Source organism: Tiliqua scincoides, chromosome 4 (assembly GCF_035046505.1).
Source record: "Tiliqua scincoides isolate rTilSci1 chromosome 4, rTilSci1.hap2, whole genome shotgun sequence".
Lineage (NCBI taxonomy): Eukaryota > Metazoa > Chordata > Lepidosauria > Squamata > Scincidae > Tiliqua > Tiliqua scincoides.
This window is the reverse complement of record NC_089824.1, coordinates 135,176,980-135,195,158: the sequence shown is the minus strand read 5'-3', so window position 1 is coordinate 135,195,158 and position 18,179 is coordinate 135,176,980. Positions and strand designations below refer to the sequence as shown.

Here is an 18,179-nt window from a genome sequence, read left to right as displayed (position 1 = left end):
ATGGTCTCTTACACTCAAACTTTATTTTTATTTCATTGTACAGCTCTGAAAACCAAGTCTACTTTGAAGATGACTAATGGAGCCCCTGCTAAAAAACATGTTAATGATCTTGAAGCTAATGGTCCAATGAACAGGTCTGTTGGAAGTCAGGCTACTTGTTTTGCATCCGTTAGGGTTTGATTTCCCTAGTGAAACTGCAGCTCATTTGAGTCAACGTGTATTAAACCTGCATCTTGGTTCCAAAATTATGATAAGAAATTATTGCTTGAGTCTGATGTTGTCTGAGTTTCCCATCCCATTGTCAATGGTAAGCACTGTCATGCTCTCCAACATTTCTTGACCCATCCGCATGCCCAGCAGAAAGATCTTCCCCCTGCCCTGAGTTCTGAGCAAATAGGACTTGGGAGAGGAAGAATCTTCTCTCGTTTGGAAATGGTAATAAGCAGCATGTTTCTTGTTTACTGTTTCTTATCTTCATACTCAAAGATAAATAAGAGAAAATCTTACCTCTCCAAAGAGCTTTTTGAGTAAAGGTAGGAGAGGCAATTGGTAGCTACCACATACAGCTGCCAACAAATATGCCAAGCCACCATTTATAGACCACTGGATAGAGTTGGTTTTTGTTTTTTTAAACTTCAGCCTTTTTACTGTTTGGCAACTGTAAAAACAGATAGAATACTGAGCGAGCTCAGCAAGGCAGAAATAAGGTGGAGCAAGTTTTGTAATCAGTGAGAGATGAGATTGCTTGTTATGTTGTGTTTTCCCTTTAATATATTTTGGATTTCTCATAAAGAAGTAATATTTAATTTGCTGCACTTTTCATGCAATATGTGTCGGGCATACAAACTTATTTAACTACATTTTTTTTAGACTGTTAAACTTGCCAAAACGCCAAGCAGTGTGTTTCTCTCTTAGTGTTGCAAAGAAATCTGCTGGTAAGGGCAGCACCGAACACATACCCCAGGCAGTTCTGAAGAAAAAGGGAAATGATGCTGGCAATTCCGCTCTTCAACAGAAGACAAAGAATGTAGCGAAAAACCAAGGTAAACTAAGAATGACCCAAACTGAATTAGACTGGCCCAAAGCAAACTGTTGTTTCCAAACTGGGAATCTGCCTCATGGTTAATTACTGAACCTGTTGTGTGATGCATACTTCCTGCAGAATAAGTTCCATTCATCTCAGAAGTTAAAAATGCATGAGAACTGGATGTAAATAAAACTTTAAAAAAGCAAGCTCACAAATAGATTTGGGCAGCAATACTGGTGCCTGAAGCAAAGCCCACTTGCCTACTGAAGGTGCGCTGGATGCTACTATTGCCACCAAAGCTGAAGGTTTGGGGGTTAGCCTAGTGAGATGGTTCCTGATGCCACCCCTATTGCTCATCACTAAATGCAAAGAATATCCAATTATATTCCTGTGGCAGCTACATTCCAAACAGCAGTCTTAATAGCAGAGGATGTAGTACCTGGGGAAAGCATTGCAATTTCTTAGGTATATAACAAATGCATATTTTAAAATCATGAAAAGTTTGTTGGCCTTGAAAAGGAAGCTTCTAGGGAAGATGTATGCACAATATAGTAGAGATGTATGGATTTTTTTTTCTTGGAAATCTGATGAAAGGTCCCGTTTTTTACATGCTTAACAAAGTAAAGACTAGGAAGATCCCCTCAGTAAATCTTGAACTATATTCATCTACATCTGTGCATAGCAGCTAGGTTTCTTGGAGGCCGCTTTTAGTCAGGGATATAGGCCCAAGGCCTTGGCTCTTTCTTCTCCTCCCTCATAATGGCCAGTTGTGTTGCCTCAGATGCCACTCCACTCCTTTTTTGTCCTTTTGTTGACAATTGTGGGCCATTTGGACCAAGTTTAAATTGTGGTCTCCAATCTACATCTTGACACTGCTGTCATTTCTACCTGCCATGCTTTATTCCTCTCTCTGCCCCCTGTGTGTTTTCTTATGAACTTACGGTAACTATGCTTCCTAAATGATTTGTGTGTGTGTGTAGCTCAGGCTCATGTTAACTAATGGAATGACAATACTAGTGAAATAGGATCTTGAGCTTAATGTTTTCTGACCATATTTCGGCTACAATGATTGTATTTGACAAATTACAACTTAAATTGTGTTGCTTGAAAAGGTTAGGTTTTTATCCTTAACAGGGTCCAGACTGTGCAGACTGTACTGTATTAATTTAATTGCATCTGAGAAGTCAGCATATAGCTTAATTATTCTACTAGCCCTGGATTTTTTTCATGTCAACTATAAGATAGGTTCAGACAAAACTACTAAGATTTTGTCACTTAACATAATGTGTGGGTAGTGTTAACTGATGGAAATACTTGTTCCCAATGATTGCTAATTCATCCTGTCAGGTGTTAAAGTATTATGCAGTGTGGTTGTGGCCAGCAACAGTTGTGTTTCAGTAGTGGGCACCCCCAGTTTCCATTCATGGTTTTGATCATTCTTTTGAAGGAGAGTAGTGGGTAGCAGTGGTTTTTTGCATTTACAATTCCATCATTTTCACAAACTGTAAATACTGAGACATCTGGTGTATGATTCTCATTCAGAATAAATTTTGATAACTGAAATATATCATCATCTTAAGATTTTGCCTTGTTAGGTCCACAAGGAGATGTACCAAATCCATTGAAACCTGGACATTCTCCAAAACAGAATGAAGAAAAAAATATGCCCATACATGTATCACACTCCTCTTTATCAGAGAGGCAAACTTCATCAAAGAAAAAGGCTAAGCCAGTGCAGACTACTTCAGTTAAAGCTACTGCAAAAATCATAGTAACCTCCAAAAACCAGAGCCATTCAAAGAAGAGTGAACCGAACAATAAAGACCAAAAACAGAAACTAGTTGCTGGGCAACCGGTTGTAAAGCTTCACTCTGCAGGTCAGAAGCATTCCCGAAGTGAATCGCCTGTTCAAAAAAATGTACCTGGAGAAGGGCTAAAGAATGTAGGTCAGAAACTTGAAAGTTCCTCCACTTCAGGTGCTCAGCTGCATGGCAGTAACAAATCAAGCCCAGGGAAGAAAAATAATAGCATAACATGTTTGCTGGAGATAGACAAGAAGGACACAGCAGACTCTGAAAAAGGGATTCCACTTGGAGAGAGACTCTACAGAGGGGATTTGGAACCCTCTTGTGAGGCAAAGATGAATGTGGAAAGTGAAAAGGAAACAAAACAAGTTCATAAGAATGAAAATAATAATACATCTCTTGTAACTGAAGCTCCTGAGGAATGTATTGCAACTGAATTGCACCATATTAAAGAGGATAAGGGTACAGCATATGAGAATATTAGCCAGAATCCCACCACTGTAGCTTCAAAAAGCAAAACCTTTCCTGATTCTGCTGCTTGCCAACATCCCATGGAACATTCAGAAGACAATGAGAACCCTTCAGTGCAAGCAAAGTCTGTTGATTCCAAACCAGGAGGTTCCTTGAAAACTGAAATGGGCATGAACTGTATTAATGTTCAGTTGCACATCTTGTCTGAATCAGCCCATGATGGTTCTAACTCAGAACGTGAGGAAAGCAAGTCTAATAAAGCCTGCGTCATAGGGTCTGAAAGTGCTGATGAGTTCTCTGATAAATCTGCCTTGACGGAGTCCCAGTCTGCTACAGTGGAATCGGATGCTGCTTCAAAATCTTTCATGGGCCATATCACAGAAAAATGCTCATCTAAAGACACAGATACCACCGAAACACCAGAGAGCCATGAAAACTCAGAAGCTCCATTTACAGACCATTGGAACTTGAGTTCCAGTGCACTTGATCCAAAGGAGAGCCCTGAATCAGACACTGGCAGTGCAACAACATCCTCGGATGATATAAAACCAAGATCAGAAGACTATGATGCAGGAGGCTCTCAGGATGACGAAGGATCGAATGAAAGGGGAATTTCAAAATGCAGCACTATGTTATGCCATGACTTCCTTGGCCGAAGCAGCAGTGATACAAGTACACCTGAAGAACTCAAAATTTATGACACCAGTCTAAGAATTGAAGTAAAAATGAAAAAGGAAACCTCCGATCTCTTCCGGGTTATTTCCACAAGTGACGATGAGATCCCAAGAAAAAGGCCTGAATCATGGTTGCACCAAGGTGGTGAGAGAAGGGCTGGATCCAGAGGGAATGATACTAACTTTGCCACAGTGCAGTTTCCTCAAGAAGCAGATCAGGTCTCCTCTTCAGCAGATGAAACAGAGGATGAAAAGTCTGAAAATGAAAACATTGTAGAGAACTTGCCTCCATCACAGCTTCCTGCTCAGCAGTTCCATGGAATAGTTAATCTAGCATTTGAAGATGCAGGAGAAAATGATACTGAGAATCAAGAATTCTCTACCACTAAAAACTTTAAAAGGTCTGTATTACTTTCAGTGGATGAATGTGAAGAACTGGGATCTGATGATGGAGAGGCCCATGCTCCCCTCCAGCGTTCGCTTGATTCTGCAACACCTTCTGATGTGTTTGATGGCATTTCCCATGAGCATCATGGCAAAACATATTATTCCAGGTATTCCTTAGAAATTGAAGATGGATTCTTGGGATGCAATGAGCATGAGAAGGAAACTTTGAACAAAAATGAAAGCTCCTCTGTGGATTTGCATGGCACTGAGCTAAAAGCAAAGGATAATGTGGGTGCTTCAGATTCAGAACAAAAGCCTATGGAGAAGGCTATGACAGTGGGAAATAGCCAACCTCTCATAGAAGATAAAAAGGAAAATGCCAAGAATGAAGAGAATAATGAAATTCAGTGCAATAAAGTTTCAGACAGTGACGCAAAGTCTCAGGAAAGGCCATGCCACCTGGATCTTCATCAAAGAGATAACACTGAATTACAAAAGAACAGCTCTTCCAAACCTGTAGATCCATGTAGGAGTCACTTACTGACTCAGGAAGGTCACGTGAAAGAGTGTGAACCAGCATCTACTGAATACGCTAACACTGCTTTATCTGCAGGTAACGTACAGAAATAAAAACCTTGTCCTTCAAGATATTAAGTATTAGTGGAATATTAGATTTACAGCGGGGAATAGATCTTTAATAAACAGAAGTTTTATCGAATGAAATGGTCAGATTTAAGTTACTTACCATATTCTTGACTGTTGAGAATGTCTAGCCTGATAGCCAGTTGACAGCTGAGAGTTTATCTTGGGCACAACACTTAGAGTGGGATGCAGTTCCCTGCTCTCAAGTTTATTTTTTATTCTAACAGGGCATTGGCTGTATCATGTTTTAGTGGAAGCCTGGGCATCCATATTGTTTGACAGCCTTTAAGATTCATTACTCATATCAAAGTGGGATGTGCAATAAGTGCATTAATATGATGAACTAAAAGTGCTCTGCATTATTTATCTTTAAGAGCTATATATGTTGTTGTTGCAGTTTGTTTCTGCTTTGCACAGAGCTGGGGACTGGTCTTCTTACTGCAGTATTTGGTAGGACTTTTACCACTGGTTTCAGTAGGGGCAAGTCTTCTTGCACCCTGAGACACTTTTCCAGAATTACTGCAGCCCTAAATTTTTGCCAGTGAAAAATATTTTTTTTTATTAAAAAAAAGAGAGATTACACATTTAACAATTAATATATTTAAACTTGTTTCATATGGTTAGGTGATTTCTTGTCTAGTTGTTTTGTGTGTCGTCATTAAAGCAGGCATTTGAGCTGAACACCCCAAGTTCAACAAACAGTACCAGAATCTTTCAAATGCTTCTGTATTCAAGAGCTATGAAATAATGGTTTGTGCTCAGCAGAACCATATAAACGGATGACCTTTCAAATTGTAACTCTCTTTTTTTGTTTGCTTGTCCTTGCTTGCAGCTATCCTTTGCATGTGCAATACTTAACTATAAGCCTGTGGATAAACCATTTTGTGTTTGCCCCTTCAAAGCTGACTTGGCTTAAGTCACCGTTTTAGTGATCATGTCTTTTTTCCACCCCCACTCTGCTCCTTCCTATTTTAAATTATAATTTTAATAAGTTTAGAAATCCATGTGCATTAAATGTTGGTTTACATGACTTGTCATTTTCTGTATCAGAAATTTTTTTCTAATTATGAAGGTTTATTGTCAATTGCCAGTGGTGATTGCTGCTTTAACTTAATCGATAAGCCGTACTTCGTCTTATTTTATTTTTTTAAATACTGAAAAAGAATGGCTCAAGTTTTTTGTGAACTCTGTATACAGTTTTGTTTTTTTCCTTACCTCTTCTCTGGTTGGACTGGTCCTGCTGCACTGAGTTAAGTATGGTGTACAAAAGCCCTTCGGAGGGGAAAAAAACCTGTGCAATTTTTACAATGTATAGTATTATGAATTATTTCAGGAGACATAGATGATTGTGACAGATTGACACAAACCTGCATGTATGAGCATCGACCTCCAAAAACCCTTTCTCCAATATACGAGATGGATGTTGGAGACGCTTTTGAACAGATGATGGAGTCGGAAGTGAGCATTCTAGAAGTGGATTTTGAAGATCAGCAGTTTGCAGAACAGGACTGGACTCTTCTCAGGCAATTGTTATCTGATCAGGAGTCAAACTTGGACATCAAAAACTCTGTTCCTGAAGACCTTAACTTAGCACAATATCTCATCAACCAGACACTATTTCTGGCACGAGACAGTTCACAACCTCAGGGTAAAGCACAGATTGACACTTTCAGTAGGTGGACTGAACTGATATCTCCACTTGATGATTCTTCAGCAAGCATCACAGTGGCAAGTTTTTCTTCTGACGATTGTTCTTCCCCTCAAGGGGAATGGACAATTCTTGAACTAGAAACCCATCATTGAAGTGATCAAGTGTTTTGAGATAGGACTTCCCCCCCAGCCTTCTTCACCCTCCCTTCCCAGCCAGTACCTCAGCAGATAAATACATGATGCAATATTTCCTTACAATAATGAATACTGCATCAGTCAAGAAGAGTCAGTCCTTGATATTGAAATGATCCTTGCTTTAAGTGATCCATTTCTAAGTAACATTTAATCATAGGTAAAATAAACTTTTGAGAATTTAAGTGAATGTTTTCTAAAAGCTATTTTTGAGCATGTCTTTTTTTTCTAGGCTACTTAGGAAGAAGTAGATGACCTATAAGAAAGTTTTGGCTTAATCTCTCTTCCTTTTTCATTCACCATTTGGTCATACGTTCCTGGATGCTCAAGGAATTAAAATGTGAATGCCAATAAGTAGTGCTACCCTTCTTTCTCCATCACTCTCCATGTCGTGACTTGGTGACTTCTTCAAGGATAAAAAGATTCACAGTGGTTGTGTAAAAGATGTGTGCCAACAGTACGTTAAATACTAGAAGTGTGTGTTTGCGTTTGCAGAAAAGGTTTTGAAGCAACTGTTTCTGAACTTATTTATAAAGTACAGCATGTTTTGGTTTGTTTTCTCCAGATTGATTTTGTACTTTTTTTGTTCTGAAAAATTTCAATAAATTTCTAAATTATTTAAATTCTAAGACAACAGATATTGCCAGAAGGGATGTATACTGTTCTTCTACTAGGAAGAAATAAATGTTTATAGTGCTGTTAAATTTTAAAAATACAACAACTTTTTAAATCATTAGTCAAAAAAGTGAATATGAAGTTTGATGGGATTTTTGTTGGGTGGCAGTTTGAGAGAGATGGGTTCTGTGAAGTGGGGATAGGGTCAGCCGGGTAGAAACTGGCTTGAGAGCACATGTCCATCAGATGGCCCACCAAAGTCAGGCTGCTAGACCTCTCTAGTATCAGTGGTAGCGTGAGCCGGCCTACCATCACTGTGCCCAGAGTCCCCATCTATTAATTGAAGAATTTACCCCAAAGAATAGTGGTGATTGCAGGGCCTCTAGCCGATAAGCCCATTGGCTAGGAGGGGAGTGGGAGTAAGTAGAATGTGTGGGGGTAGGGCCTGGTGTACTATGGGAGGCACAATGTAGAGCTTTGCCTCAGACCTTCAACAACCCAACACTCATCTAAACTGATTGTATGCTCTAACAGAGTGTACTAAGCCAGTGTGGTTCCTGCACCACAGATTAATCTCACTTTTTAAAAGGTTGGCATTATTGTTTCTCTGTGTGTACCAGAGCTTTCTGAATTTTTTTACCCAGTATATTATCACAGGTTGGTGCTGAGTTTGCCAATGATGCAAGCACAGTGCAATATCATTGCACTTCTAGGAGGAGAGATTTTCTACATCCAACATACAAGGGGGAAAGCATGCAAACCATTTGTCGAGTATCGCATTTGAAAGTTTTGTATTCCTCATCCACACAGAGAAAGGATTGCATGTGTCAACCCATGCATGTCTGACTATGTATAATATACATGGTTTTTTCCTGCATTAAAGTGTTCTTTGAAACAGTGTTGCATTGAAATAATAATCACTTCAGCACACTATCCTAGTGTTTTCCTCTTCAAGTGCCTGTATGCCTCAGAGTTAAGTTGGGAGCCACTTCCCTAAGGAGTCTTTCCCTCCTTGTCCCAGTGATGTCAGTGTCGGTACCCTCCAAAAACAACTTTTGAAAGTTTTTAAGATGGCATCGTTCTTGCCTCCCTTTTTATAGGTAAGCCATTTGTATGCAACTCAAGGAATAGTACCATTAAGAGCACAGGATTTGGCTCCCAAAATAGTTTTACTCTAGTACCTTGTGCTATCTCTCGACTAGCTTCTGCAAAGTTGTGTACTGAAATGGGCCCTTTGCCAATTGTAATTGTCAGGCTCTTTAGAAAGCATTGTAAACCTTCTTGTCTGTTCAGGTCAACAAAGTTAAAAATTATTAGATTTTTTTTTAAGTAATTGGTACTTCATGTAGATGAAACTGCAGCCTTTAATTTGAGGCAAGAATCTTTGTTATATGCTCTAGTCTTTCTGATATCAGCCTTGGAGGCCTCTGTAGGCATAATTGGCATTCTTCACAATGCAGCTAGCTAGAACAAAGGTCTTTGATCTAATGGTGTTACGTTTATATCATGATTGCATGGCTGTTGGCAGTTCTGTAAGTACAGGCACTCAGCAATATTTCATTGTTTGAGTTTGCTCACCTCACATAAACCTGGATTGTTTGTCAGGGAAAACCAATGAAACAGTTCAAGGAAAAGGAATATAGGTGACACAACTGTGCAAAGAAGGGGGGGAAATTGTGAGTGGTTTCAAGGTGAGCTTTCCTCATGCACTGTTTTTGATTTGGTATTTTAGTGTATGTTATCTGTGGCATCAGGTTGTGGCTATTTTTCTGACAAGCAGTATGTATGGTGGGTCTTTTCAAAAGTGTTGAGCTAGGAGAGTGACTGACACTTGACTCATGTATACCGAGAGCCTAGAACCATTGTAATCTAATGGTTAGGAACACACTGAAAGATGGTTTGGAAGGATCCCAAATCATCAACCAATCAGTGTCCTGGAGAAAGCAATTCCATATGTCAAAATTTCCTCACCAGAAGGCAGCTCTGGGTATATCTCAATTCCTTGACTCTTGGATACACGCAGAATACTGTGTAGTAAAAGTAGGATGTGTGACTATGAGACAGACCTCAATTGCTTGTCTACATTATAAACTTAAGCCAGTTTCCAGCCTGCTTTGTTGTCAGCCCACATAAGAGACTATGGGAACTCCAGCAAACAACTCTCACTACACTTTCAAAAAGGTCAACCTTCTGTTCATTTTTCTTTTAAAGAAAGTCATGAGAGGTAAACTAGCTGCAATGTCATTTAAGGTCATAGGCTAGTTGTGGCTAGACATCCAGATGCAGATGCATCCAGACGTAGCAGGGAAAGGAATAGATTCTAGTCTGCACATAATGAGTGGACTCTGACTTTTTTTTCCAAAAGCAATTGGTGAAGTGTTAATGACCCCAAGACACTTTGGAGAGTCCCTCACTCAGATACACTGACAAATGAATCTAACATGAAACACTGTATGGTTCTTTAGATAAGCATTTGTTGCAATGGAAGAGAACAGGATAATGATGAATGGGCAGACAGGCACATGGCACATACACTTTCCTTAATCTGACTGCTTGATGGGGTATACCAGAAAGTTGAGTTTGACTGTGATAAACACAGGTTGAAACACCTGAGTAGTTAGGAATCTCATCGGCTGAGTTTAGATATTGCTCCTTCTTGAGGCTAAAGTATATATGAGGTAGAAAATGTGTTGGTCCTCTTCTATTCTTTTTTTCTTAAAATTGTTTGGGGGGGTACACAGGCAAAATGTGGAGAAACAGCAGTGGGGGTAAGGGAGCTTTACCACTTTTGTCCCCTTTGCTGTTCTGAGACTGCCAATGGAAGTTATTTTTCTTGCTATAAACAGCACACGGGAGTGCACAGTTAGGATTAGAACAGCAGCAGGGGCAAAGTACTAATTCTCTGAAGCCCAGTCACATTTGTTGTATTTGACAAGCATGTGAACACACTTTTTTAAGGGGTGAAATCAGGCCAACTCCTGTGTTGTATGTAAGGTGTAGAAGAGTCCAAAACAGGTTTACAAAACAGCAAATAGGTGTAGTGAGAGTGTGGCCTAGTTCTCACTGTGAGATGGTAAACTTGTTTTGGACTCTTGTAGTTCAACTTTGAGGTGAGGGCTCACCTGGATGAATGTTCCTCCATATAAGGAAATGCTCTGCATGGAGAAAATGAGACATCACTGAAAAGGGTTTTAGCCTAGCCATCTCTCTGATACATCTGTTTTCTAAGCAAAATGGATGGCTGAGTGTGCCAGCTCATGAGCCCCGACATTTGTTTTAGGTCAGTATAGTCAGGACCCAGATTGAGGCACAGGCCCTTAAAGACTGGGAACCAGGAACAACCTAGTTTAAAAGTCACATCTGCCATGAGCTCTACCCATAAATTATTAGGGAGGACACTGTTAGGCGCTAGGACAGCATTTCTCAAACTGTGGGTCAGGACCCAGTAGGTGGGTCGCAAGCCAATTTCACATTTCAATGTGTATTTTATTTTTAATATATTAGTGATGCTACCATAGTAATTGACTGCATTTGGGGAAATGTTACAGATCTGTATTTTTAACTGGCTACTATGTGTATGTTTTTAACCATGATACTGTTCATAATTAATAAACGATAATCAATGGGGCTTACTCCCAGGCAAGTGTGGATAGGATTGCAGCCTTTGGGATGTTTAGGAAATTTTTTTTAAACAAATCAGCAACTGCTTGAGAGGGTTAGGAGGGTTCTTTAAATAAATCTTTAGATGTACTTATTGTACACTTTGATTTGACTTTTGATTTTGTTGCATGGGAAGTGTTAATTTTCCTGCTTGATATTGTCGCATCCGGCCATAACATCACTTCTAGTGGATACTGACAGACTGTCTTTCTAAAAAGCGAGGCCCCACTCCAAATCTTCCATTCAAGTTGGCTTTGAATTGCAGTAATGGTCAAAAGACTTCAGCTGTCCTCTCTGGCTGTTTCCAGCTCAAAACCTGTGCTCACTTCAATGTCAAAGTCTCATGTTTAAAACTGTTTAAAAACCTCAGAAGAATATTTTTGCAAGAAATGAGATTTAAGTTTGAAAGCAAGCATGTTGTTTTGTTTGTTTGTTTTTGGTAGAAGCAAACAATGTCCAATCACACACTAAAATCCTGGATTTCTCTAATTTCTATGGGCAGCTCTCGCTTTTACCCTAGGGAAGATAGAATCTGCAGGAACCAACTGTATGTATCAGTCTAGTGATTACAAGCTGGAATTCCGTAGATGCCCTCAGAAAAAGTATCATCCCTGGCTGCAATATAGAGATAATTCAATGTAAGATATTATAACCTGATTTAAACACTTGTAGGGATTACCAAACTAAGCTCTGAAGCACTCTTAATGTGCTACAAGTGTTGTTGAAAAAATTTACTCTGAACTCCTTGGCACAAGGATAGGATGCAAGAAATGCAGCTTCCCACAATTGTCATTTTTTTTTAAAAAGAGAGAGCTACTTTTCTCAAAGGTTCTCTAGAGAATCTCCAATGAGAGAAAATTCTACAAGTGTAAAAGAAGCCACTGGGAAGCAGGTTTACTCAAACACTTGGCATTGTTGTCTCTCCATGTCGTTGCAAATTCAGGGATTCTATTGTATGCATGGAGATACTTTTGAGTGTGAACAGGCTAGTTCCACCAGGATAACTGTGGCAGTTTCAGCAGATGTGGTTTGCCTTCTTCAAACTGCTGCAAATCAGGAAGATGGGCCAAGGCTGTGGCTGTTCACAGGTAAGCAGCTGGTACATGCTACGTTTTTTCACTTTGAATATGAAGTACATATCAAATGTACATAATCAAATGGATTATTTAAGCATCTGGAGACAGGCCAGGACATGCATGTGTATCTGAGCATTTGAATATTTAAATATCTGGGACCAAACCAGGCAATTGTATTAAACTAGTCTGAGCTCCTTTGCTTAAAACTCAGAAATCTTGGTGACTGATACACAGCAGATTAAATATTAGAATATGGTATTTTTAAAGTACAAATACATAGACTGGTTCAAGACCTTCTGGCTCTTGAAGCAATATTGCCCTCCTTATCTGGTAATGTGCCAGTGTCTGCTCCCAATCCTTGGGTTGGAAAAGGAAGGGGGATGGAAAAGTTGATCAAATGTGAAGAAGAGCATAGTGGTAGACTAGAGCAGTGTTCAAGCTATGGATTGTAACCCCCAGTGAAGCCTCATTTGGGAGGTTGCTGTAACCTTTCAAAGCCTGTGCAAGAGAGGACTTGGATCCAATCCAATAAAGGTACTGCCTTATCAAACCTGAGTTCTTGATATCTTCTCGTCGTCTTTCCTCACAGGTTTTAAGGTCAGCCCTGTTCAGGCTGGTACCTCACAAGGTTGTTGTGAAGACACAAGAGGTAGGAGGAAATGGGGGCAGGTAGGGCCAGGGGTGAGTGGATCAGGTCCTGAGAGGGGGGCAGGATTGGCAGTGAGTCTCCAGTCTCATCATTTTGGGGAGTCATAGCACGAAAAAGGTTGAAGACCTTTGGGCTACAGCATCTCGTTCACCCCTCTCCTCTGCACTTCCTCTTCCACTTTGCCGCCCTCTTCCTCTTCCAACCCAAGGAATGGGATGAGGAGGAGCAGTGGTGGTCACTGGGGAGATGGTGGTGGGTGCATCTTGCCAATCTGCGGCCTGAGGTGACTGCTTCAGTTGGCCTCTTGAATGGGCCAACCCTGTATATACAGGCATACCCCTGCGGGGGATATGTTCCTGGCCCCCCCCCAAGGAACCAGAAATTGCAGATAAAAGGTAACACTACACTAAGGTTACCCACAGCCTCCCCTCTACCCACCAGCTTGCCTTTGTTCTTTCTTTAACAGTTTGCTTAAAAACCTTCTTGCTTTTACAAGTTGCTAAAATGGGAATGCAAAGAGCAGGCAGGGAGAAGGCATGATAGAGGGAGAGTCTGCCTGCCTGCTCAGCACATTTCCATTTTAGTGACTTGTAAAAGCAAGAAGGTTTTTTAGTGCAAGGCAAGGTAATGGGCACAGGGGGACCATGGATATCCGCAGATACCAGGGCCCAGCTGTAACGCTATTCAAGATTAGTGCTCTTTGGAAGAAAGAACGCTGGAGACTTGTGGTGCCTTAGTAATATTTACCTTATGTAACCCATTTTTGCCCGGCTCATAGGTGTACACATTTGATCCTTATTGCATATATGCAACGTTGGGCAGAAATGGCTTAAAAAAATAGACAGTGTATCAATGAAGGTTAAAAGTCTGCACCTTTTTAGGCAGCAGATCTACTTTCACACATCAGAACCCCAGACAGAGATGTTCTTGTACCCCAGTCCCTATACTGAGCTGCTTCTTTGGACTAAATTATATAGCGCATTGGTTCCCAAACATTTTAGCATTAGGACCTACCCCCCCCCCAAAAGTTTCACTTTAACATATGTCCAAGCTTGTGGCTATAATGATGATTGGGCAGCAGTGCTCCCTGTAAGTAGCAAGTAACCCTTGATGCACATAGCCTAATCTACCCTGTCAGTTTCACAAATCTTCAAAAATTGGGTTGTGGGTCACAGACCCACATTTTGGGAACCACTGATATAGTGTTTGTCATTATGTTAAATACATAGTTGGGTCCTTGTTTGGTTTATTTTTCGTTAAAATCAGCTATTGGGGGGGAATGCAGTCTAGATTGAGATCATAGAAGCAGGAAATGGTTAAAGCCTTGCTTCACCTTGCTGTGGTCACAATCCACCAGGGAGCTCATATTTAATCCTTCTAAACCAGGCATGCAAGGGCGAAACTGCATGTTTAATATAGCATGTAGTTTGCTCTGTTTATTCCTTTGCATATTCATAACATCAGCCCTCTCATTTTATCTGGAGGAGTGCCTGGGATGTCTTATTTTCCCCAGATTCTAATAGCTTTTCCCATTTCAGAGACATCTCCATGTCCCAATATAGAACAACCTCTTAACAGTTAACTTTCATTTTAATGACATCAACTTCCCATTAAGGAATGTTATTTTTGCGGGTCAGATCTCAGAGCCTGATGAGGCATAGCTTTAAAGCAAAAGTGTAACCTTTTCTTTAGCTACATATTGGCTCTTCATTCTATTAAAAAAGATTTAAAAAGATTGATTGAAGTTACTTTAGTTTAAAAGGGTATAATTGTGTTTATGTGAATATTTCATGAATATATAAGTTATCTTGATGTATCATGTAATGCTAAGCAGAGCTTAGGACAGGCAAAAGTAATAGAAAGTGCTCAGTAATGGCATTGATCATGATTACAGGAGGCTAAATATAGAAAATGGACTGCTATAACAAAAGCCCATTCTGATCAAGAAGCTTTTATCTCTTGTTGAAAAAATATCATTCATGGTAGAGGCTGTTAGGCTGAATGAAATGCTGCTGGGAGGCCCATAAGTCAGTGGTAGCACACACCCTTTGAACCAAGGATTTTATGCATACAATCCATGGAATCCTATAGAAAATTATAGGTGAAGAATGTATATCTTGTGCAAAAAAAGTAACCATTTTGTATCTGGAAAGGTACAAGGGAGTTAATAGCCCTTTTAATTTTTTTTCTTTTCCCAAATCATACTGTTGAAATATTTTAAAGGGCAGGAAGTGTGGGCTGGAAGTTGGGCTGTAATTGCCTGAAAAAGCCCAGTAGAATCAGCTGTGGGATAGGAAATGGAGAGGCTACTGGCATATCTCTGTGGAGGAGTCAGCTGGCAGAAACAGACATCTTTGAGAAACCAGTCTGAATCTTGGTGCAGCTACCTGCAAGAGCTGCCTGTAAGTGCTAGAGGCAGCAGACAGGATAACTGCAGTGGTGTCACTGGGGTTTGCATTACCTGATGCAGAGGGCTAGCGCGTCACCCCCATGATGCACTCCCTCCCATGCAGTGAGCAGGGCTATGCCCTGGCTGGTGGGCATGGTGATGCACCATTACCCTACCCCGCTGGTTTTTTGCAATAACTTTTGATAGAATAGAGATTTCCATGCTGTTTTTCCATTGCATTCTGCATGAAATTATGCATCAAATGATATGATTTAAACATATATGACACCAAGATTTAAAAATTTTTGACTAGCAGTGGTGTTTGCCTCCTGCCCATAAACAGGTGCGGCCCACACCTCCCTGGCAATGCCACTGGGTGACTGCACTATGAAGGAAAACATCTGGAGAATTGAAGGTTCTATTAGATTTTCCTAAGAATACTGTAATACTTGCAAAAATCCCATTGAAAAATGGGGTTTATGTGCAGCCTGCCTATGTAAACTGCTTTGAGTCTATGAGAAAGGCAATGGAGAAATGAAAATTTTCAGTTACTTTCTTAAGAGTTAAATGCTAGGTATGCAAACGGTTTAAGTAAGTAGCTTCAGACTATAAGGGCCAAACTAGATGTTCTGCAAAATTTGAAATGTAACTCTGTGACTGATTTTCTGTCAATAAGAACACTGGATCAGGCCATAGGCCCATCTAGTCCAGCTTCCTGTATCTCACAGCGGCCCGCCAAATCCCCCAAGGAGCACAACAGATAACAGGAAACCTGCATCCTGGTTCCCTCCCTTGCATCTGACATAGCCCATTTCTAAAATCAGGACGTTGCACATACACATCATGGCTTGTAACCCATAATGGATTTTTCCTCCAGAAACTTGTCCAGTCCCCTTTTAAAGGCATCTAGGTCAGATGCCATCACCACATCCTGTGGCAAGGAGTTCCACAGACCAACCACATGCTGAGTAAAGAAATAGTGCACCAGGGTAGAGGGAACAGGGTGGTTGAAGATATTTAGAGCTTGGCTCCTAGCACAGTTCTGATTACAATCATGTTAGATTCCAAGTTATTTTTAGGAGAAAAATTCCTTCCCTTGGCTTGCAATTGGAGGCATTTTTCCCCCAGTAAAAATTGTGCATGGGAAGGGCACAAGTGGGATTGGAACCATAGTGTGGGCAAAGTATTAAAGCTCCCCTCACCCCCTGCCACCATTGCAACCTGATGCACTATTTACACAGGGCCACCTTATACACTTATCACAACTTGTAATTTGGCCCTAAGGAAATTTGGGTTCCTTTAATATGTCTCTTTATTCAGCATTTAAATTTCATCTAAATAATACTTTTTTACTTTAAGTCTCATTATAAGATTTCAACACACACAGCTAAACAACTTTAGAATGTTCTCTAAAGCATGCTGGTGCTCTGAAGTATCTAAATTGGAATCTCTATGTACATTCACAAAAATGGCAGCTCCTAAACACTCAAAATAATACCAAGGAGAAAAAATTCTGTGCATCTATTTTTCAGATTTCTAGGTGCCTCTGCCAGCACACCATTTTTTCCAGGGAAGGAGGGGAGGGGCAGAACAAAATTACTGTATAACTATATAATTGTTCTGCAGAGGAATCCTTAGTCTCCAAAAGGATTTCAGCCTGTTCCTTGCATAGCTTGCTTGTCTTTGTTGAATGGGGAAACCTGATACTATGTAATTTATTAATGCCATTTTCATTGATTTTGTTTAATGCTTTGGATCGGAAGTATATTCTAACACACACCATAACAAGCAGTAACACACCCCATTTTTATGACAACAATCTGCTTTAACCTTAATCCCTAATGCAAGCTTCCCCCATCATATTACAAAAACAAAATCCAATTAACTATCAATTACTGAGATGCAACCCTCAATACTGCTCTGGCATAATACTATTGATATCAGATTGTAGCTTTAGTATGATACTATCTACCAGCTAATAGTCTAACAATAATTAGCTCTTGTCTTAGTGTTCATCTATAAGGTTGTTGTACCACTAAACACATGTTGTTAAGCTGGTTTAATAGTCTAAGGCAACCTTGGGAAATGTAATTTATTGAGGGAGAGTGGAGAGGTGGAGGAATTTGGCACCACCTTGGGAACTGAATTGACTTGGGCTGCCTCTGATCATGCTTTCCTCAGCTACCAAAAGAGAAGTGTCTTGAAAACAGGACCCCCAAATCTGCTGTACTTGACTTCTGACTGAGGCCTGAATTCCCATTCTTTCAAGGAGCTGCTTTAGCCAGCCCTCTGTCCCCTGGCATCCCTCTTTAAAGCCAGGTCTCAGTCCCTTCTCTCTTGCCTCTTTGCATTAATGATGAAGCTGTCCCGGGCTCTGGGCTTACCCTCCCTATTGCTGATTAGGCTTCCAAATTATTCTATATTGAGCAACTGAAGGTGAGGTAACACTTTTTATCACTCATAAGAGAGTGTCACCTTTTTTTCCAACACCTTTAAAAAAAAAAAAGTAATCTGGCAAAAAGCCTGAGCTGCAAATCAGGACTTCATGGGCTCAATTGCTACCTCTACCATAGATTCTCACTAAGTGGCCTTAGGCAAACCACTCCTTCTCAATCTCAGTGGCAGCATAGGGAATAATAAGAATTTACAGCAGTAGTTCTCACACATTTAGCATCGGGACCCACTTTTTAGAATGAAAATCTGTCAGGACCCACTGGAAGTAATGTCGTGACTGGAAGTGACATGATCAAGCAGGAAAATTTTTGACAACCCTAGGCTACAATCCTACCCACACTTACCCAGGAGTAAGTTTCATTTACTATCATTGTTAAAGAATATACATAGTAGCTTGTTAAAAATACAGATGCAGTCACGTACCAGGGTAGTATCAAGTTGAATATATTAAAAATAAAATATTGAAATAAAGTGATGAAGAGTATTTT

General features: G+C 40.2%; 1 protein-coding gene across 1 annotated transcript in view; it reads left to right on the top strand.

The window, feature by feature from the left end:
• The window catches only part of BTBD8 (BTB domain containing 8), a 48,040-nt gene extending 40,637 nt beyond the window's left edge, over positions 1-7,403 (top strand). Inside the window, exons 15-18 of the mRNA XM_066624090.1 lie at positions 44-134; positions 916-1,043; positions 2,623-4,977; positions 6,340-7,403. Of these exons, the coding sequence (XP_066480187.1) occupies positions 44-134; positions 916-1,043; positions 2,623-4,977; positions 6,340-6,809 (3,044 nt within the window). The 3' untranslated portion in view covers positions 6,810-7,403. The remainder of the gene's footprint in view (positions 1-43; positions 135-915; positions 1,044-2,622; positions 4,978-6,339) is intronic.
• Positions 7,404-18,179: the final 10,776 nt, after the last annotated feature.